Here is a 17,832-nt window from a genome sequence, read left to right on the forward strand (position 1 = left end):
AGAAATGGAAAAAATATATAAAGCAGCTCTTAGATAAAAATTGGACCCTGCGGTTGACTGCTCTCGTACCAGGTTTTCCAGCTTGGAGGACAGACGGTACCAAGTGGAACAGATTAATTTCAGCGATAATACACATGGCATTCATTTGTGAGGCTCTGTTCGTGCAGGCCAGGTCAGCTGTTCTAGGTTTAATGGGGCGCTTTCTGGAAAGTCCTTCCTCTCATGTGCCAGCTTTATTCCTGCCCTTTCACGGGCAGGTGCATCCTGGGCCTCCGCGCCCAGCAGGTCCCTTCCACATCCCCTCCCCCGCAGGCGGGGCTCTCGGTCTGCGTCCTGGTGACGGGGTCACTGTGCCACCTGCTCTGTTGCAGGCATATGGTCCTTCTGAAGGAGCAGTATGGGAAGCAAGTGGTCGTAAACCTGCTGGGGAACAGAGGCGGAGAGGAGGTGCTCAACAGAGCCTTCAAGGTAATCGCAGCCCCTTGCCGCTTCTCCACATGGGACGGGGGAGGGGAAGCGGGGAGCCTGAGGGTCTCCTGCTCTGAGGTAGGCTCCCTGGGGGGTTGGCGGGGGGGGGGGGGCTGGAAACACAGTGCTGACCTCACCAGGGTTCCAGCATTAGTGACTTGGGCTCCTGATGTGTGAGGTTTAATTTTTATGAACCGAGAGCTGGGAGACTTTGCTGAGTCGAAACAGAGCATCTCCTGTCTCCAGGTGCAGTTCCTCCAGAGCAAGCATGTCAAACTCACAGCCGGTGGGCCGTATGCCGCGAGTTTGACATGCTTGCTCTGGAGCAGTGGTCCGCAAACGGCGGCTTGCGAGCCACAGTGTGCCGACCACTGCTCTAGAGCTTCCACTGGGCCTTGGAGACTCAGGACAGCCGGGCCTTTTCCGTCCTCTTGGATGGACACACACACAGCCACACACACATGCACATACACGCACTCTCACCCACACACGCACGTGCAAACACCCACCCATTCATCCACCCACCCATACATGCACACGCACCCACACACTCACCCATACATGTACACACAAACACATGCACTCAGCCACACATGCAAACGCGTGTGCGCACGAATGTCTGGGCTTTGGCCATGCAACCCTGACCTGCTCAGGGAGCACGAGCTCCCCCTCCTTCCTTGGTCTGGCTCCGCTGCTGGCAAGCTCATGTAAACACCCTCGGGGCCCTTGTGCCTGGAGTGGCTCTTCAGAGCTCCTGATCGGCTTAAGGCAAGAAATCTTCCGGGATTTCCTCCTGCTGACTTGGAGCCTTCAAACCTTCCACTCTTGCTTCGGCTGCCCCTAATTGCTGCTGCCTGTGTCTGGCTGCCCATGGCTCCCTGTGCAGGACCCGGGAGGTGTGGGGAGAAACCCTGGGCAGGGGAGGAAGCAGTTGGAGTGACACCCCCCTCCCCCCGTGCCCCGTCTCTCCCTGTCCCCAGAGCTCCTGTATGTATTCCGTCTACCATGTGAAAAGCTCCAGAATGAGCTGTGGGCACCTCCACAGCCCCTTTCCAATCACCCACAGCCCCCACTTAATGGGAAAAGCCCTGGTTGTTTCAAGATCAAGGAAGGCCCGGACGGAGAGAGGGTGAAGGCAGGCCTGCCCCTGGCTGGTGGCAGCTACCCAGCTGGGTGCCCATTCACTCTGCTTAGGAAAGCCATGGGCTTGGAGCAGACTTTCCAGGTGCCAGTTTCCTTTGGCCAGACCTGCTTTTCCTGTTTGGTTTGTTGCTACCAGCAACGAGATTGAGAAATATCTCCCCTCCACCCATCGTGGCAGCTCGTTTTAAGGAAGCAGGAAGGAGGGGAGCAAGAACAAAAAAGAGCCCAAGGATGCCGTTCCCTTTTATGCCTTGAGTCATGGGGAGGGCATCCCCTGCGACCCGTCGGCCGGTGGAAGTGCCTCGGGCTGACGCGTTCCTTGGGCACAAGACGGGCAGGAGATGGCAGCGGCCCGTGGCCCAGGCCGGGGAGGGCAGGCGTCTGGGCAGGTGGGCGGTAAGGAGCAGACATCCCGCCTGCAGGAGACCTGACCAGTGTCCCATGGAGCCCCGGCTCCCTCGGCCCGTCAGCTCTGCAATGCTGAGGTCCGTGCCCCGCAGCCGGCGTGTGACCCCGTGGTGATCAGGCCACAGGGACAGGCACCTGCTCCCGACATACAGCCGCCGAGCGGCGCCCTGTTCGGTTCATCCGACTTCATCTTCGTGGCAACACTTCTTGACGGCGGCACCGGGCATTGGTTTGCATCCTGGCCCATGGTGGACGGGTGCCCTGAGTCACAGGACCAGACAGCTGGAAGTCCCACTAAGTCCTTCGGGTCCTTACACACTCGGGACACGTCTGGCCGGAAGCTGTGGGTGGGGGAGGCCTGAGGCCAGGTCCCTGGGCGGCAGCCAGGTCTCCTTCCCTCGGGGCTGGTGAGAGAGCTGAGGAGCAGGGGGCGAGGTTCCTTGTGTGGAAGGGGGGTCTCTGCCAGGAGCACCCAGAGGACCCCTGGAGACTCAGCCGCTCCAGAGCGCGCCCACCTGGAGGCCAGGGCTTGCCTGGATGGGGCTGGTTACCAGGCAACCGTGAGCTGGATTATGAGCTCCCAGCCTGCTGGCTGCTGGGCGCCTCAGGGGCCTGTGGCACGTGGGGCCTGAAGAACAGTGGTCCTTCCCTCCCCGGCGCCCTCGGAGAGCCCTGCAGGGGGCGATGTCGGAGCAGGACTGGGGCTTCCTCGGCAGCCTCACCCGGCCGGGCTGTCGCTTGCCCCGGGCGGACCTTCTGTAGGCAGGATGCTCTGTGGGTCTGTGGGCCGGCCGCGTGCTTCCCCCGCAGGGTCAGGACGGACAGGCCACTTGCTCCAGTGAGTGATGGGTTAGCCGCTCGGATTCCAGCCGGGAGCGGTTGGCTGCATGGTCTCCTCCCCCGGCCCCCCGCCCTCTCACCTTCTCCCTCTCCCCTTCAGAAGTTGCTCTGGGCTTCCTGCCACGCCGGCGACACGCCTATGATAAACTTCGACTTCCACCAGTTCGCCAGGGGCAGGAGGCTAGAGAAGCTGGAGAACCTGCTGAGGCCCCAGCTGCAGCTCCACTGGGATGACCTGGGCGTGTTCACCAAGGGCGAGCGCGTGAGTCCACGGTGAGTCTCCGCCCGGCCCCTCCCGCTGGGCCAGGTCGCGGGGGGCTGGGCGCTCCCGGGCTGTGTGCCTGCCCCGCCACTCGCCAGGCTTGCCGTTTCCCGGGCCCCGGGGTTCCAGCCTCTCCCTCCCCTCCCGCCATCAGAACCTGCTTTTGAATGTTGTGAGTACATAGGGAAGCACATTAAATTTGCTGATCAAGGCGACCAGGCTGGAATGGGAGCCATGGTAACCGTATGACCTCTCCAGACAGAGGTGAGAGCCCGAGGGTGAAGGGGTGGCTGGCATAACCCCGATGGCCCAAGAAAACAGGTGTGGGTTCTGCCGCTCAGCTGAGCAGATGAAGGAAGTCCAGTGTCCCTCAAATCACAGTACGGCTGATCCCCATTATTCCCAGATTCCGTATTTGCAAATGCGCCCACTGGGCAGACTTGTGACCCCAAACCCACGCTCCCGGCGTTCACAGACACGCTCGCCGGGGAGAGCCTGAGCCGCCCGGCCCAGTGCGTGTGTTCCCGCGGGCTCTGCCCTCGGATCCGCTTTCTCGCTGCCGTCTCGTTAGTGCCACGGCTTCACGTTTTTGTGCACTTGGTTGGCGGTGTCACTGTTTGAAACGGCCCCGAATGTGGCGCTAAGTGCTGTCTAGTGACCCTCACTCGGCACAGGAGGGATGTGACGTGGCTAACGGAGAGCTCAGGAAGCTTCGTGCCGCGGAGAGCGCTGCTGGCTGTGAGTTCCATGCTGGGGACACACGGACTAAAGAGGCGTCTCTGCCCGCGGAGCCCACGGCACCAGGCTGCATGCGGAGTAGGTGGTGGAAACGCGTGGCCGGAGGCTCAGGAACTGTTTCCCTGCGGGCAGTGGCTCAGCGTTTGCCCGTGGGCTAGTGGTTCAGTTCACTTAGTTCACGGCCACGTCCTGAGCATTTAGGACAGCGGTTCTCAACCTGCCTAATGCCGCGACCCTTTAATACAGTTCCTCATGTGGTGGTGACCCCCAACCACAAAATTACTTTCGTTGCTACTTCATAACTGTAATATTGCTACTGTTAATGAACCGTCATGTAAATATCTGTGTTTTCCGATGGTCTTAGGCGAAGACCATCGGAAAACACAGATATTTACATGACGATTCATAACAGTAGCAAAATTACAGTTATGAAGTAGCAACGAAAGTAATTTTATGGTTGGGGGTCACCACCACATGAGGAACTGTATTAAAGGGCTGCGGCGTTAGGAAGGTTGAGAACCACTGACTTAGGATGACCCGGGTGTGCGGGCTGCGAGCGAGTGCTCTGGGGTCCTGGTGAGCTACGAGGGGCACCGTTTTGGGGGCCCCCGTCCCACGCAGGCCGCTGTGCTGCAGCCATTGCTCCTTCTGACACCACGTCACCGTTTATCTCCTGTTCTCCTAAGTTTTCAGAAAGGCACTTTGCGGATGAACTGTCTCGACTGCCTGGACCGAACCAACACGGTGCAGAGCTTCATTGCGCTTGAGGTCTGTCCTCCCCGGCCCTCGGGCCTCTGTCGTGTCCGTGCCTTCAGCGGGCAGGCTGGGCCAGCGCCTTCACGGGCTCGCTTTCCCTGTGGGGAGGGGTCGGGGTGTGCTAGGCACTGGCAGGGTTTCCTGGGGGGCTGGCTGGCCTCTGACCCGTCAGGCACACTTTTCATGCAACTCAGACATGGTGGCCCGGGTGCCAGGCGTACCTGGGGGAGCAGGGCTCTGGGTGGGAGTATCGTGAGCCCACTGCCGGGCAGAGGCGGGGAGCGGCTGTGCGAGGAGGCCGGCTAGAGGCCTCGGAGGGAGCCCCAGTCTGTCCGTGTGTCTGCGTGCTCTCTCCTGGCTGCCTGCTTGCAGGAGGCGGTGGTCCAGGCCAACTGCCCTGCTCGCTGTGCACCCTCTGGTGGTGGGGCAGGGACCTCCGTGTACGGGGTCAGAGGAGGCTGGGTGGGATGGTAAGGGGGGGCAGTTGTGGTGCAGGCCCCATTCCTTGCTCAAGGGCCCCTCGTCCTCTGGAGGGGCAGAGGGATCCATGACCTGCCGGACAGGGGACCCACGGTGGTGTGAGCGGGCAGCGGGGGGAGCTCCCGGGTGGAAGTCGACGACACCTGTCCTCACTCTCACCAGGTCCTTCACCTGCAGCTCAGGAGCCTCGGGCTGAACTCCAAGCCCATCGCCGACCGCTTCGTGGAGTCCTTCAAAGCCATGTGGTCTCTGAACGGACACAGCCTGAGCAAGATGTTCACGGGCAGCCGCGCCCTGGAGGGCAAGGCCAAGGTGGGGGCAGGCCGAGGGGACGGGGGGCGGGGGCGTGGAGAGGGGGTGGCGTGTGGATGCCTCTCACAGCCTGTGGTCCCGCTCTCGGCAGGTGGGGAAGCTGAAGGACGGGGCTCGGTCCGTGTCCCGCACCATCCAGTCCAACTTCTTCGACGGGGTGAAGCAGGAGGCCATCAAGCTGCTGCTGGTCGGGGACGTGTACACGGAGGAGTCGGCCGACAAGGGAAGGATGCTGCTGGACAACACGGCCCTGCTGGGTACGGGGGTGCCTCTCGGCCTGCCTGGGGCGCCAGCTGCCCTGCCACGCAGAGGGCGGGTGGGGTGCCAGCCAGCCCTCCCCGCCCCTCATGCCATCCCAGGTGGCGGGGGGCAGACACTCCCTGAGCCTGAGGGCGGACGGCGGGGCGTGTGCTCTGCATGTGGCTGTGACGGAGCCTGGCCAGGGTCCTATGCTGCTCGTGGCTGCTTCCCACTCTCATGTGATGGTCAGTCATGTGCAGCCACATGAGGAGGCAGGAGAGAGGCACCTCTCTCGGACAGAGATCCCGTCCGTGTTCTGGGAGGGGCAGGGGCTGGTGGGATGCAGACAGATGTGCCCTGCGTTGCCTCCCCGCAGTGACCCCCAGGATCCTGAGGGCGATGTCGGAGCGCCAGGCGGAGTTCACAAATTACAAGCGGGTCCGTGTGGCCATGGGGACCTGGAACGTGAACGGAGGGAAGCAGTTCCGGAGCAACCTGCTGGGCACCGCCGAGCTCGCCGAGTGGCTGCTGGACTCGCCCGGGCTCTCCGGCCCCGAGCCCCGGGGTGAGCCCGTGGTTTGACCTTCCATGGCGGTTGACCCATGAAATGTGGTGTTTGGTGCTCCCGCCCCCTCTGGGTTTAGAGGGCGCAGGGTCTGCCCTCAGAGCACCCCGGCACGTGAACTACCCGCCGCCTTCTCTCGTCCAAGCGTTTAGGGTTACCACGGCCGCGACTCCCCCCCTTTCACAGATTCGCAGTTTTAGGTTTTCATCATTAGAACCTTCTGTCTAAGGAGGAAGAGGCAGCCTCTGGGATCATGTCCCTGTGAGGGGCCAGGCACGCGGCCCCCGTCACCGCTGGCCACAAATGTCGGCTCCTGCTTTCTCCCAAACCCGTGGTCGGCAAACTGTGGCTCGCGAGCCACATGCGGCTCTTTGGCCCCTTGAGTGTGGCTCTTCCACAAAATAGCACGGCCTGGACGAGTCTATTGTGAAGAAGTGGCGTTAGAAGAAGTTTAAGTTTAAAAAATGTGGCTCTCAAAAGAAATTTCAGTCGTTGTACTGTTGCTATTTGGCTCTGTGGACTAATGAGTTTGCCGACCACTGCCCCAAACCAACCATGCAGCTAGGTGCAGCCACGTCAAGCCGTGCGTCCGTGTGCCGTTTAAGAAGGACATAATCCCAGCTTGGACCTCACCTTTGTCTTAGATCTTGCAAGGTAGCCTGCAAAGGCCTCAGAGCTCAGGACTAGAAGAGGAAGTGAGTGTTCTGCAGTCGGCACACACCCAGGGCCTCGCTCCCTCGGGCTCCTTGGAGTCTCTTCCGGAACCTCTCGCTGCCAGCAGAGCCCCGTCCCAGCCGTGCAGGCAGTCTGCACCCCCTTTCTGCCTCGGGGGTCGGGGGAGCTCACGTCTGCCATTTGGGGTCACTGGGATCCTTGTGTCTGTGGTAACCATTCTGAATGCTCCCCCCCCCCCCCCCCCGCCGCCCCAGGCAGGCCTGTAAGCACACAAGCTGGGCTGACTCTGCAGCTCCTTTTGCTGAAACGGCTCGTGTCCATTTGTCTGCAGGAGCAGGGTGGGTGCTCACAGCACCCTGCCCCTGGCTGTGAAGGGGATTGTAACGGGATAGAGGGTGCACCGAGCTCCCACTGAAACTCGCCGCACTCAGGAGAGGGGGGCAGTTGTGGCTGTTGCCACGCAGATCAGAGGAACAGTGTTTTTTTCTTTAAAGAAAGAGGAACTCTAAGCCAGTGAAGCTGGAGGGTCCCGCTGTCCTGTGTGGCCAACAGGAAGCCGTGGACACTGGCCTTTCGGATGGAGTCAGGGAGGCGGGGGCGGGTGTCACTGGCTGCAGCTCGAGAGCCACTGGCTTCCTGGCCAGGACACTGAGTGTCAGAGGGACGTGATGGAGAGAGGCGGCCAGGGGCTGCCGGGGTGGCACGGAACCCTGAGCTTCCTGTCAAAGGGACACGGGGACGCAGGACTAACACCCTCCACGTGCCGTGCTTCCGTGAGCCAGGCGTTCATTTCATCGGCGCCGGCCCCGGCCGACAGCTTCCCTTCTCCGGCCTCGGGGGTGACAGTCCCCGGGGCAGGGCCACGCCGGTCGCTCACTCCCCGGGGAGGGCTGGGCCCAGCGTGGAAAAGCACTGAGGGGCACAGACAAGCGTGAGACAGTGCCTGCCCTGGGAACTGGGCCTGGCAGGGGAGAAGGTGTGAGGCACGTGACGGCACGGGGAGGGAGAGGCTCCTGTGACACACCTGGAGGGTGGGGCTCCCACGGCCACCGATGGACACGCATGCCCACCCGTGAGGGGCAGGCACCTGCCCAGGATGCAGACGAGAAGGGCCACGTGCACGTGGGGGAAGGAGGGGGTGGGCCGTGCGGACTCCGCCCCGTGGGCTGGATGAGCGCGCCTGGGCAGAGGGGTGCCTGCACCCACAGGCCAGTGTGGCGCCCCACGAGTGCGCTAACGCTGGCCACGGTGGCCCTGACGTCCTTCCTCTCCTGCCCCCAGATGGCAGCAGCCCGGCTGACATATTTGCCGTGGGGTTTGAAGAGATGGTGGAACTGAGCGCGGGGAATATCGTCAACGCCAGGTGAGCAGCGGGCCCGGGGTGCAGGGGAGAGACGCGGAACTCACAGGGTTCCCGGGCCGGCGCAGGGCCATGGGCCGTCTGTGTCTGCGTCCTGACCTGGGGTCCGCTGACCTGGCCCTCGGTCTGGTCGGGGGGGGGCCGCTGACTGCCCTTGCCCACGCCCCTTGCTCTGCAAAGGGAGGGAAGAAGGGCGGGTTAGGGGCATGCTCTCTCAGCTATGGCCTCGGCCCGGGCATCCTGCCGTGAGCTGGAGGGGGTGGGGGGAGGGTCAGCGGGAGGTGCTGAGTCACCTTTCCTGGGGAGAGGGGAGAGGAGTGTGGGAGGAGGTACCTGATTCACGAGGCGTATAACGTCAATGGAACCTTTTCTTTCCTAAACTGGCACGGCTTCATTCCAGGAACTTTCTGAGCAAATCATAAACCCCGACTCGGTGGTGCTCCTAGGAGCAGGGTCCCGTGCTGGCTTCCAGGTGGCGGGCGGGGAGAGGGGAGTGGGGAGTCCTGCTGGGGCGGGTATGGCGCAGCCAGCAGCAAACGGCCAGGCCAGTGCTGCACGGAGCCCGACTGTCAGGGAGTGCGACCGCGGACGTCACGCGTGTGAAGGACCAGGCTGGGGGCTGGCGGCGGGCTGGAGGCGGGAGAACCGGGGCCAGCCGACAATGACCGGCCTCATTGCCCTCTGTCCTCGCCCAGCACCACCAACAGGAAGATGTGGGGCGAGCAGCTTCAGAAAGCCATCTCGCGCAGCCACAGGTACATCCTCTTGACCTCGGCACAGCTGGTGGGCGTCTGTCTCTATATCTTTGTCCGTCCGTACCACGTCCCGTTCATCAGGTAAGCACCTGGAGATTCGGAGCAGGGGGTCGGGGGGACGGGGGTTGTTGGTCACGGAGCTTTGTTCTGGCTTCCTCTTCATCCTGCCATTATCCAAGATAAATGGACGCCAACCCCCAGGAGAACTAGGCTGAATAGGATATTGTCTAGCAGTGAGCCGGCCACAATGGGGCCAGCTGGCTTAGGAAGCGGGGTCCCTTTAGGAGCCTTCCGTCACCCACGCTCAGCTCGGCACAAGGGCAGGGCCGGGTGCCGTGTTGACATTTTAGACGGGAAACCTCTGACCCGGAGCTGAGTAACTCATCAGGAAAGGCCAATTCTTTGCCTCTTTTTAAAAAAAAAAAAAAATCTAAGCCACGTGGGCAGAAAGCCTCTACAGCAGGTGTAGGCCTCGGTCTGTCACCTCGCACCCACTCGTGTGCACTGTACGTTGGCACTTTAAGGCGATCGGAGTCTGTATTGACCCCCCTACCCGCCCGGCGCAGTCCCTGGATGCTCCCTGCTCCTTCAGCCTGTTGCTTCCCTGGCGGCACCTCTGAGCTTGCGGGAAAGCCGGGTGGGGTGGCGGGTGGTGACGTCCATGCTGGCAGCGATCAGGAGGCGGGGATGGAGGTGGGTCGGCCTCAGGGCTGCTTTGTGGGGTGCTTTTGTGGGTGCCAAGCCCTTGAGAGTTGGGGCTGTGGAAGAGGCTCTCCAAACCCATGGGGTGGCTGCCGACAGCGACAGTGGGGGAGGGGGGGTCAGGGGCAGCGGAGTTGATGGTGGGCGCCCCGGTCGCCGTGTGGCTTGGCGTCTGAAGATGGGACTCAGCGGCTCTGAGCCGGTGTTTTGGCGTTCTCAGCTGCAGCCTCGGCTGCGCCCGGCTCTTCTCTGTAGCCAGACAGGTTGGTGCTCTTCCCCGAAGCCACTAAGAAGCCCCCGCCTGTGCTCATTCCGTTGCAGGGACGTGGCCATCGACACGGTGAAGACGGGCATGGGCGGGAAGGCGGGGAACAAGGGCGCCGTGGGCATCCGCTTCCAGTTCCACAGCACCAGCTTCTGCTTCGTGTGCAGCCACCTGACGGCCGGGCAGTCGCAGGTGAAGGAGCGGAACGAGGATTACCGGGAAATCACCCAGAAGCTCAGCTTCCCCATGGTGAGGCCTGCAGGGCAGCAGCGGCGGCAGAGGTGGGGGGCGGGGGATGCGGGGCACACCCTGGCCTCCCCCATAGTGAGGGCTGCAGCGGTGGCAGAGGTGGGGGGGGCAGGATGTGGGGCACGCTCTGGCCTCCCCCATGGTGAGGGCTACAGGGCGGGCAGCGGCCGGCAGAGGTGGGGGGCGGGGGGCAGGATGTGGGGCACGCTCTGGCCTCTATGCGCAGGCCCCCCGCGTGGGCAGGCCCTGGGGACGCCCCCAGAGCAGGGTCCCTGCCTTGGGAACGTGTGCTGGGGGAGGGGTGACCTTGGCTGGTACCGTGGAGGCAAGCCCAGGGCGTCCAGCCTGGAGGGACCACGCCTCGTCTTCATACATCTCTTCCATGTCTTACGTACCCTGCGTGTTCTTACGTGCGTTTTCCGGTTTTCTGATTCAAGCGTGTGGAACGGGGAAGGAAAGGCAAAGTGTCCGTTCTTTGTCCGAGCTGGTGGAGAACAGCACAGGGCTGTTTTCTGGAGATTCAGTCTCGGCACAGACATTCTGTTGTGGCTCCGATGAGAAGGCCCGTTTTCAAAACCAGGGAGTGTTTGACTCGGGAGCCCTGGGCCGCCCATCCGCTCACAGGGCCACCGGTAACATGCGTTGCGCTGCCCTCTAGTGGTGACCCAGAGCTTTTCACTCTGAAGCCGGCGGATTTTCCTCCGGATTCAGATTGGAATGTTCTGTGCCAACCTGGCCGCACACCTTCCGCCTGCTGCAAGCCACCGGCCTCCCGGAGGGAGAAGAGACCTCAGCTGTGCTCGCCGCAGTGTCAGCCACACGGCCCGTTAGGTCCCGAGCTCGTCACCGGGAGGCCAGACCCCGGGAACGGCATCTCCTTTCCGAGGCGGCCCCAGCACGCGAGGCAGGAAGGCCTTGGTGTTCATGAATGAGTGCCGCAGGCCTCGGCGTCTTGGTTCCTGGATTAAAGAAGAAACAGAGGAGTTGGGAAGTGGGCGCTTTGTCATTTTCCAGACTCTGTAGGACATTGTGTGTATCTTCCTCGTGTGTCTGTGTAATTCAAAAGGTCGAACCTTGTCACTTACCAGTGCATTCAAAATATGACCTATTGCAGTGGTCGGCAAACTGTGGCTCGCGAGCCACGTGCGGCTCTCTGGCCCCTTGAGTGTGGCTCTTCCACAAAATACCACGGCCTGGGCGAGTCTATTTTGAAGCAGTGGTGTTAGAAGAAGTTTAAGTTTAAAAAATGTGGCTCTCAAAAGAAATTTCAGTCGTTGTCCTGTTGATATTTGGCTCTGTTGACGAATGAGTTTGCCGACCACTGGCCTAGTGGAAGGACACGTTCTAAGTAATTAAAAGATATATAGCTCCCTTTTCAACAGTGGAAATAATGAAGGTTCCCACACCTGCACTGTCCAATAAAGGAGCTGCTAGCCACATAACGGCTGTTTAAATTGAAATGAATTAAAATTAAAACCCCTCGGCTGTGCTGGCCACATTCCAAGTGCTCCGTGGCAGCAGCGGCTGGCGGTCCTGGCTTGGACAGCGCAGGCGGGACTGTCTCCGTCACCATAGAAGGTTCTGGACAGCCTTCCCTAGCACTCACTGTCTGTGGTCCTGGTCATTTTAATCTTCTGCCCAGATGAGTGCTGTGGGTTGGGGGGTAGCGGAACAGAAACAGATTTGGGAGCCGAGTTCAGGTCTTGTCTTTATCACACGCTAGTTGTGTAGCCTTCAGCCAGTTTTTTGAACTTTTTTTTAACCTGGAAAAGAGCCGGAGCCGGCAGGGTGTGCTTCAGGGGCTGCCGTGAGGGGTGCCCGGGACAGAGCCCAGCCCCGGAGACAGGCGATAGGGAGCGGCCGCTCTCACCGTGACTCCTGGGGGAAGGGAGGGCGAGGGACCGGGCTGCCAGGTCCGAGTGACTGGGCGAGATGGGGAGGGAGGGTCACAGATGAAAATGTATGAAATCCTGCCCTAGCCGGTTTGGCTCAGTGGATAGAGCGTCAGCCTGCGGACCAAAGGGTCCCGGGTTCGATGGCGGTCAAGGGCACGTCCCTTGGTTGCAGGCTCCTCCCCGGCCCGGGGCCCCGGTCGGGGTGTGTGTAGGAGGCAACCAATCGATGTGTTTCTCTCACGTCAATGTTTCTGTCTGTCTTTCCCTCTCTCTCCCACTCTCCCTAAAAATCAATGGAAAAATATCCTGGGGTGAGGGTTAACAAGAGCAAAAGGAGAAAGAAAATGTATGAAATCCGTGACGTTTTATGAAGTTGCGCGTCCTGTGCAATTTTACTTGTTTCCTTGAACCTCATCCTCACAGACGGAAGGTTCGGGCGGCTCTGAGGGTCCAGACATAAAGGCAGGAGCTCAGCCTGCCCATCGGGGGGCGGGGGGAGGTCAGCAGAGCAGATGTTGGCAGCCATGCTGCCGGGAAGGGTGGGGAATTCCTCCGAACCACTCAAACGCAGGATGATTTAAAACAAAAAGTAAGCCTTGTAGAAGCTCCCCAGCAGGCCTCGGGGATGAGTGAAACGTAAGATGCTTTCGCAGAAGACTTCTTTAAAGCGACATTTAAGAAAATGCGTCCGCTTGTCACCTGCGCGGGGAGCGTCCCTGCCCTCCCACCGTCCCTGGAAGGTGGGCCTGAACGGCTGTGATTTTCTTCTCCATTTAGGGAAGGAACATCTTCTCTCATGACTACGTGTTTTGGTGTGGCGACTTCAACTACCGCATCGACCTCACGTACGAAGAAGTCTTCTATTTTGTCAAGCGCCAAGACTGGAAGAAACTTCTGGAGTTCGATCAGCTACACCTGCAGAAATCCAGTGGGAAAGTAAGTGGTGCTTTCAGAGCAGTTTGGGCAGCTGCTCCCCTAGGGAGCAACGTGCAGATGTGCATGCTCGCGTCCGGCAGGTTAAGTTCCAGGAGTAGATTAAAAAGGATCGTGACGTCGTAGGAAATGGGTGTCATCGTCCGTTCACACACACACACACACACACGTCCTGTGCCCCCCTCGCGGGCTGTGTCGGGGTCTGTGTCCTCTCACGGCGGAGGGGCCATCGCCGTATGAAAGCACGCCTGCCGGCACGGTAGCAGCTACAGGAGCCACCGGCGGCAGGAGGTTCTCTGCACCATCAGAGCCTGTGCTTTGGCGGGCGGGGGGAAGGGGGGGTTGCTGTCCCTGACTCTGTCAAACCAGAAAATAGCTGCACTCGGTGTGAGTCACAGCATCTGAGCTGGGAACGGCCCCGTCTCAGCACCTGAGCAACCCCCTCCTGCTCAGTGCAGACCTTGCAGGGACTGCTGTACTTCAGATGGTCTCAGCCAGGAGGGACGCTTCAGACTCCGCTCAGAATACTGGATCTGGGTGATATCTCTAGTTCTCATTGGTGAAGACACTAACAAATTAGACCAGTATCGATGTACATTTTACATGCCAATTTGTACGGTTAATTCTCAAGGCCATCCTACAAATTAGTTATTATACCCATTTTATAGACAAGAAAACTGAGGCTAAGGTCCAATAATTCATCCACGGTCACAGGGGTCAGTAACAGAGCTATGATACTGTCCAGGACTGGAACTGCACAGCTCATGACCCTTACGTGACCCTTGTGCAGATTTTAGCAATTCCCTGGGCCATGACCACCTCAATTCTGCAAGGTCACCCTGGCTAGCCCCCAGATGCCCCAAAACTTATTTCCTCCTCCAGCTGACAGTGTTTGCTTATTTTGGTGCCTGTTAGCTTTCCAGCAGCTGGGCTGGGATGAGGGAAGCACCGCTAACTTCCATTTACCTTCCGAGAAGGCAGCTGGTTAAAATGCATGAGAACTGGGAAGTTAGATCTCCCCTTCAGCGAGATTCGGATGTTCCTCCAGGTTTCCCCTGCCCATCCCCCTCAGCCCTGCCAGGCATGGGGCGCTGAGGAAACGTCACCACACCGTTCCTTCCTCCCACCCGTGTTCTCCGCACCCTCCCTACGCATGGCACTGAGCAGGCGGCTGTTCCTGGGCCTCGCCCGGGACCAAGGCTGGACCTAGAGCTAAAGGAAGAGGAGGAGAGCTCAACCTCAGTTCTGGGCTTCGGTCACAGAGTTCGTGTGGTGAACAGACATCGGTTACGGCCTGGCTGGGTGTGGCTGGGCCCTGCTGGGCCCGCCTGTGCCTCCTTGCCTCGTGCCCCTCACTGTCTGCGGGGCCAACCAGCAGACGGTGCGATAGGCGGGTGTCGGGGGAGGGGTGCACCCAGTGGGAGTGAGTCAGACAGGTGAACAGACAGTCCCCACTGCTTTCTGATTAAAAGGCACGCACGCGTCCCGTTGTAGGCAGGTCTGTAAATGTGACGTGGGTTCTGGGACGTAGGAGCGCGGAGAACTAAGGTGAGCGCGTGGCTTCTTTTCCGCCCACTAGATTTTTAAAGACTTCCACGAAGGCAGCATTGACTTTGGACCCACCTACAAGTACGACGTCGGCTCCGCCGCCTACGACACGAGCGACAAGTGCCGCACCCCGGCCTGGACGGACAGGGTCCTGTGGTGGAGGAGGAGGCATCCCTTCGACCGGACAGGTGCGTGGGCGCTGCGGCTCTCCGGGCTGGAGGGGGCGGGGGGGGTCAGCATCCCCTCGACAGGACAGGTGCGTGGGCCCTGCGGCTCTCCGGGCTGGAGGGGCCGGGGGGGGGGTCAGCATCCCCTCGACCGGACAGGTGCATGGGAGCTGCGGCTCTCCGGGCTGGAGGAGGGTGGGGGGGTCAGCATCCCTTCGACAGGACAGGTGTGTGGGAGCTGCGGCTCTCCGGGCTCGAGGGGACGGGGGGGGGTCAGCATCCCTTTGACAGGACAGGTGCGTGGGAGCTGCGGCTCTCTGGGCTGGAGGGGCAGGGGGTCAGCATCCCCTCGACAGGACAGGTGTGTGGGAGCTGCGGCTCTCCTGGCTGGAGGGGGCGGGGGGGGTCAGCATCCCCTCGATAGGACAGGTGCGTGGGCGCTGCGGCTCTCCGGGCTGGAGGGGGCGGGGGGGAGGTCAGCATCCCCTCGACAGGACAGGAGCGTGGGAGCTGCGGCTCTCCGGGCTGGAGGGGGCGGGGGGTCAGCATCCCCCCGATAGGACAGGTGCGTGGGAGCTGCGGCTCTCCGGGCTGGAGGGGGCGGGGGGCGGGGTCAGCATCTCCTCGACAGGACAGGTGTGTGGGCGCTGCGGCTCTCCGGGCTGGAGGGGCGGGGGGGTCAGCACCACAAGCAGGGTCACATTGATCAGCCTCCCACTCGGCTACATAAGGAACGTTTCCTTGACAACCCAAAGCTGCGCACAGTCCTCCCGGCGCCAGCCCCTGCGCTCCGGGAGGTGTGCTTTGGGGTGCTCCCCGCTGTCCTCTCTCGGGAGACCGGTCTGCAAGCACCTGCTCCGGACTCCCCGTCCGTGCACCATGGTCCCCCACTCCACCCCCCTGTTCCAATGGGGAACAGGAGAGAAGCCACGCCTTCCCCACCGCCTGCCCTCACACAGCTGCACGTCACCCAGGCCGCTCCTTTCAACCAAACCTCATCTGCTAAAGCCCGGTTCCGAACCCAACGGGAAAGATAAGGGTTTGCTATCATTTAGCTTCAGTATGTCTGGGCCGATGACCCCAGCTATGAAGTGCAGTTGATTTAAAATTAGAAGGAAAGTGGGGGTGTGGGGGGAGTGATTAATCGGGGATCTTATATGCATACTAGAGGCCCGGTGCACAAAAATTCGTGCACTCCAGGGTGGGGGGGTCCCTCAGCCCGTCCTGCACCCTCTCACAATCCGGGACCCCTCGGGTAGGGTCCCTAGGCCTGGCCTGAGATCAGGGTCTATCGGGTCTTTCCTTCCCCGGGCTACAGGCAGCTGGCCCCACCCCCGCCGCTGCTACTGCTTGCCATCCCTGCAGCGCTGCCCCCTCCCTCCCCTGCCACCCGTGGCCTCCCTCTGCAGGTGACAGGCTGGGGTGCAATGGCTTGGTTGGCCTGGGCCTCCCTCTTTCTTTGCTGGGGGGCGGGGCCAGCCCTGCGAGGGGCCGTCTGTCTACCTGATCGCTCCTAACTGCTTGCTTACCTACCTGATTACCCCTAACTTCTGGTCTGCCTACCTGATCACCCCTAACCACTCTGCCTGCCTGCCTGATTGCCCCTAACCACTGGCAGGGCCAGTCCAGGGAGGGGCTGTCTGCCTATCTGATTTCCTCTAACCCCTGGTCTGCCTACCTGATCGTTACTGGTCGTTACAACCCAGGGTTTTATATATTAGGACACAGACAATAGTGGAGTGAAGACCCGGGAGGAGCGGGTGCAGGGTGGAAGGCGTCGATGGGAAAGAAAGGGGGGACGTCTATAATACTTTCAACAATAAAGATAACTTTTTATAAAAAAGCAAATGGAGCAAAACGGAACCTGGGAAAAGGATGTATGGGTGTTCCTTGAACTTTCATATAATTTTGAAATTATTTTCAAATAAGTTAAATGTTTAAAAAATAACAATAAGATAAAATAAAATTAGACCACCTGTAAACTGGTACATAAATAAACAACTGAACTTCTCTGGTGAGACATTTGCTGAGATTTCAAAGCCAGGAAGTCACACCTGCAGATTGAAAGATACATTTAGTTCAGATCCGTTTGGGGCACCTGGTGGCCCCAGGGCACCGAGCGGCCTGGTGTCCCCAGCCTCGGCCTGGCATCTCCTGCTGTGCAGAGGGCTGCAGACCTGTGTCCCTGCGCCCTGGGACGGGAGCCCCACAGCGTGATTTCCGTGCCCCCCCTCTCACTGTGCCCACTGGGGAGGGTGCGGGTGGGGCTGGCTTACTGTCTTGGACAATCCACGTGGGAGACGTTCTGGAGCCCAGGTCCAAGGGTTAGAGCGAAAGAGTTTGAGTCACGTGTGGTCCGTCCCTGTGGTACCAGTTCTGTATTCGGCATCCGTGTATGTTGATACCATGTTGTGTTGTCTGTGGGTCTCTGGATCGGAACCCCGTGAGTAGCTGGAGAACTCAACCTTCTAGACAACGACCTCGATGCGGACACCAAGGTCAGACACACCTGGTCTCCCGGATCCCTCAAGTATTACGGCCGAGCGGAGCTGCAGGCGTCGGATCACAGGTACGGACCTCGCTGCCGTGGGCACAGGCTCCTCTGCGGAGACCCCGGGGAGACGGAGACCCCGGGACAGCCCGGGGAGGCCGCAGGGCCGCTCGGGGGCCGCCTCAGGCTGGTGGGGGTTTCCGTTCACAGGAGCTCTGGGGACGGGGCGCGGTGTGGCCGTCGCACCCGGGCTAACCGCTGCCCATCTTCCCTCCGTGTCTCACAGACCCGTGCTGGCCATCGTGGAGGTGGAAGTTCAAGAAGTCGACGTGGGGGCGCGGGAGAGGGTGTTCCAGGAAGTGTCCTCTTTCCAGGGCCCCCTGGACGCCACCGTCGTCGTCAACCTCCAGTCGCCCTCCTCCGAGGAGGAGAACGAGTTTCCTGAGGATGTGCGCGCCGAGCTCATGCAGACCCTGGAGAACTACGGGACGATTGTCCTCGTCAGGTGATGGCTGCCCCGCCCGGCGGGCGGCCGCTGGGGTGACAGCCAGGCCCGTGGGGGCTGCCGAGGCTCCCGGGT

At 60.8% G+C, this 17,832-nt stretch overlaps 1 protein-coding gene across 3 annotated transcripts in view; it reads left to right on the forward strand.

Annotated features, from left to right (window-relative positions):
* SYNJ2 (synaptojanin 2) overlaps positions 1 to 17,832 on the forward strand; it is a 75,458-nt gene that overhangs the window by 45,886 nt on the left and 11,740 nt on the right. For 2 of the 3 annotated variants that reach the window (XM_054722447.1, XM_054722449.1), the window contains exons 7-19: positions 372 to 468; positions 2,960 to 3,132; positions 4,546 to 4,627; positions 5,258 to 5,407; positions 5,499 to 5,664; positions 6,024 to 6,212; positions 8,169 to 8,250; positions 8,943 to 9,083; positions 10,026 to 10,218; positions 12,891 to 13,049; positions 14,626 to 14,782; positions 17,213 to 17,330; positions 17,539 to 17,757. In XM_054722447.1, the coding sequence (XP_054578422.1) occupies positions 372 to 468; positions 2,960 to 3,132; positions 4,546 to 4,627; positions 5,258 to 5,407; positions 5,499 to 5,664; positions 6,024 to 6,212; positions 8,169 to 8,250; positions 8,943 to 9,083; positions 10,026 to 10,218; positions 12,891 to 13,049; positions 14,626 to 14,782; positions 17,213 to 17,330; positions 17,539 to 17,757 (1,926 nt within the window). The remainder of the gene's footprint in view (positions 1 to 371; positions 469 to 2,959; positions 3,133 to 4,545; positions 4,628 to 5,257; positions 5,408 to 5,498; positions 5,665 to 6,023; positions 6,213 to 8,168; positions 8,251 to 8,942; positions 9,084 to 10,025; positions 10,219 to 12,890; positions 13,050 to 14,625; positions 14,783 to 17,212; positions 17,331 to 17,538; positions 17,758 to 17,832) is intronic. The other variant, XM_054722448.1, reaches the window with a different exon arrangement.

The sequence above is a fragment of the Eptesicus fuscus genome, chromosome 10 (genome assembly GCF_027574615.1).
Source record: "Eptesicus fuscus isolate TK198812 chromosome 10, DD_ASM_mEF_20220401, whole genome shotgun sequence".
Taxonomy (NCBI): domain Eukaryota; kingdom Metazoa; phylum Chordata; class Mammalia; order Chiroptera; family Vespertilionidae; genus Eptesicus; species Eptesicus fuscus.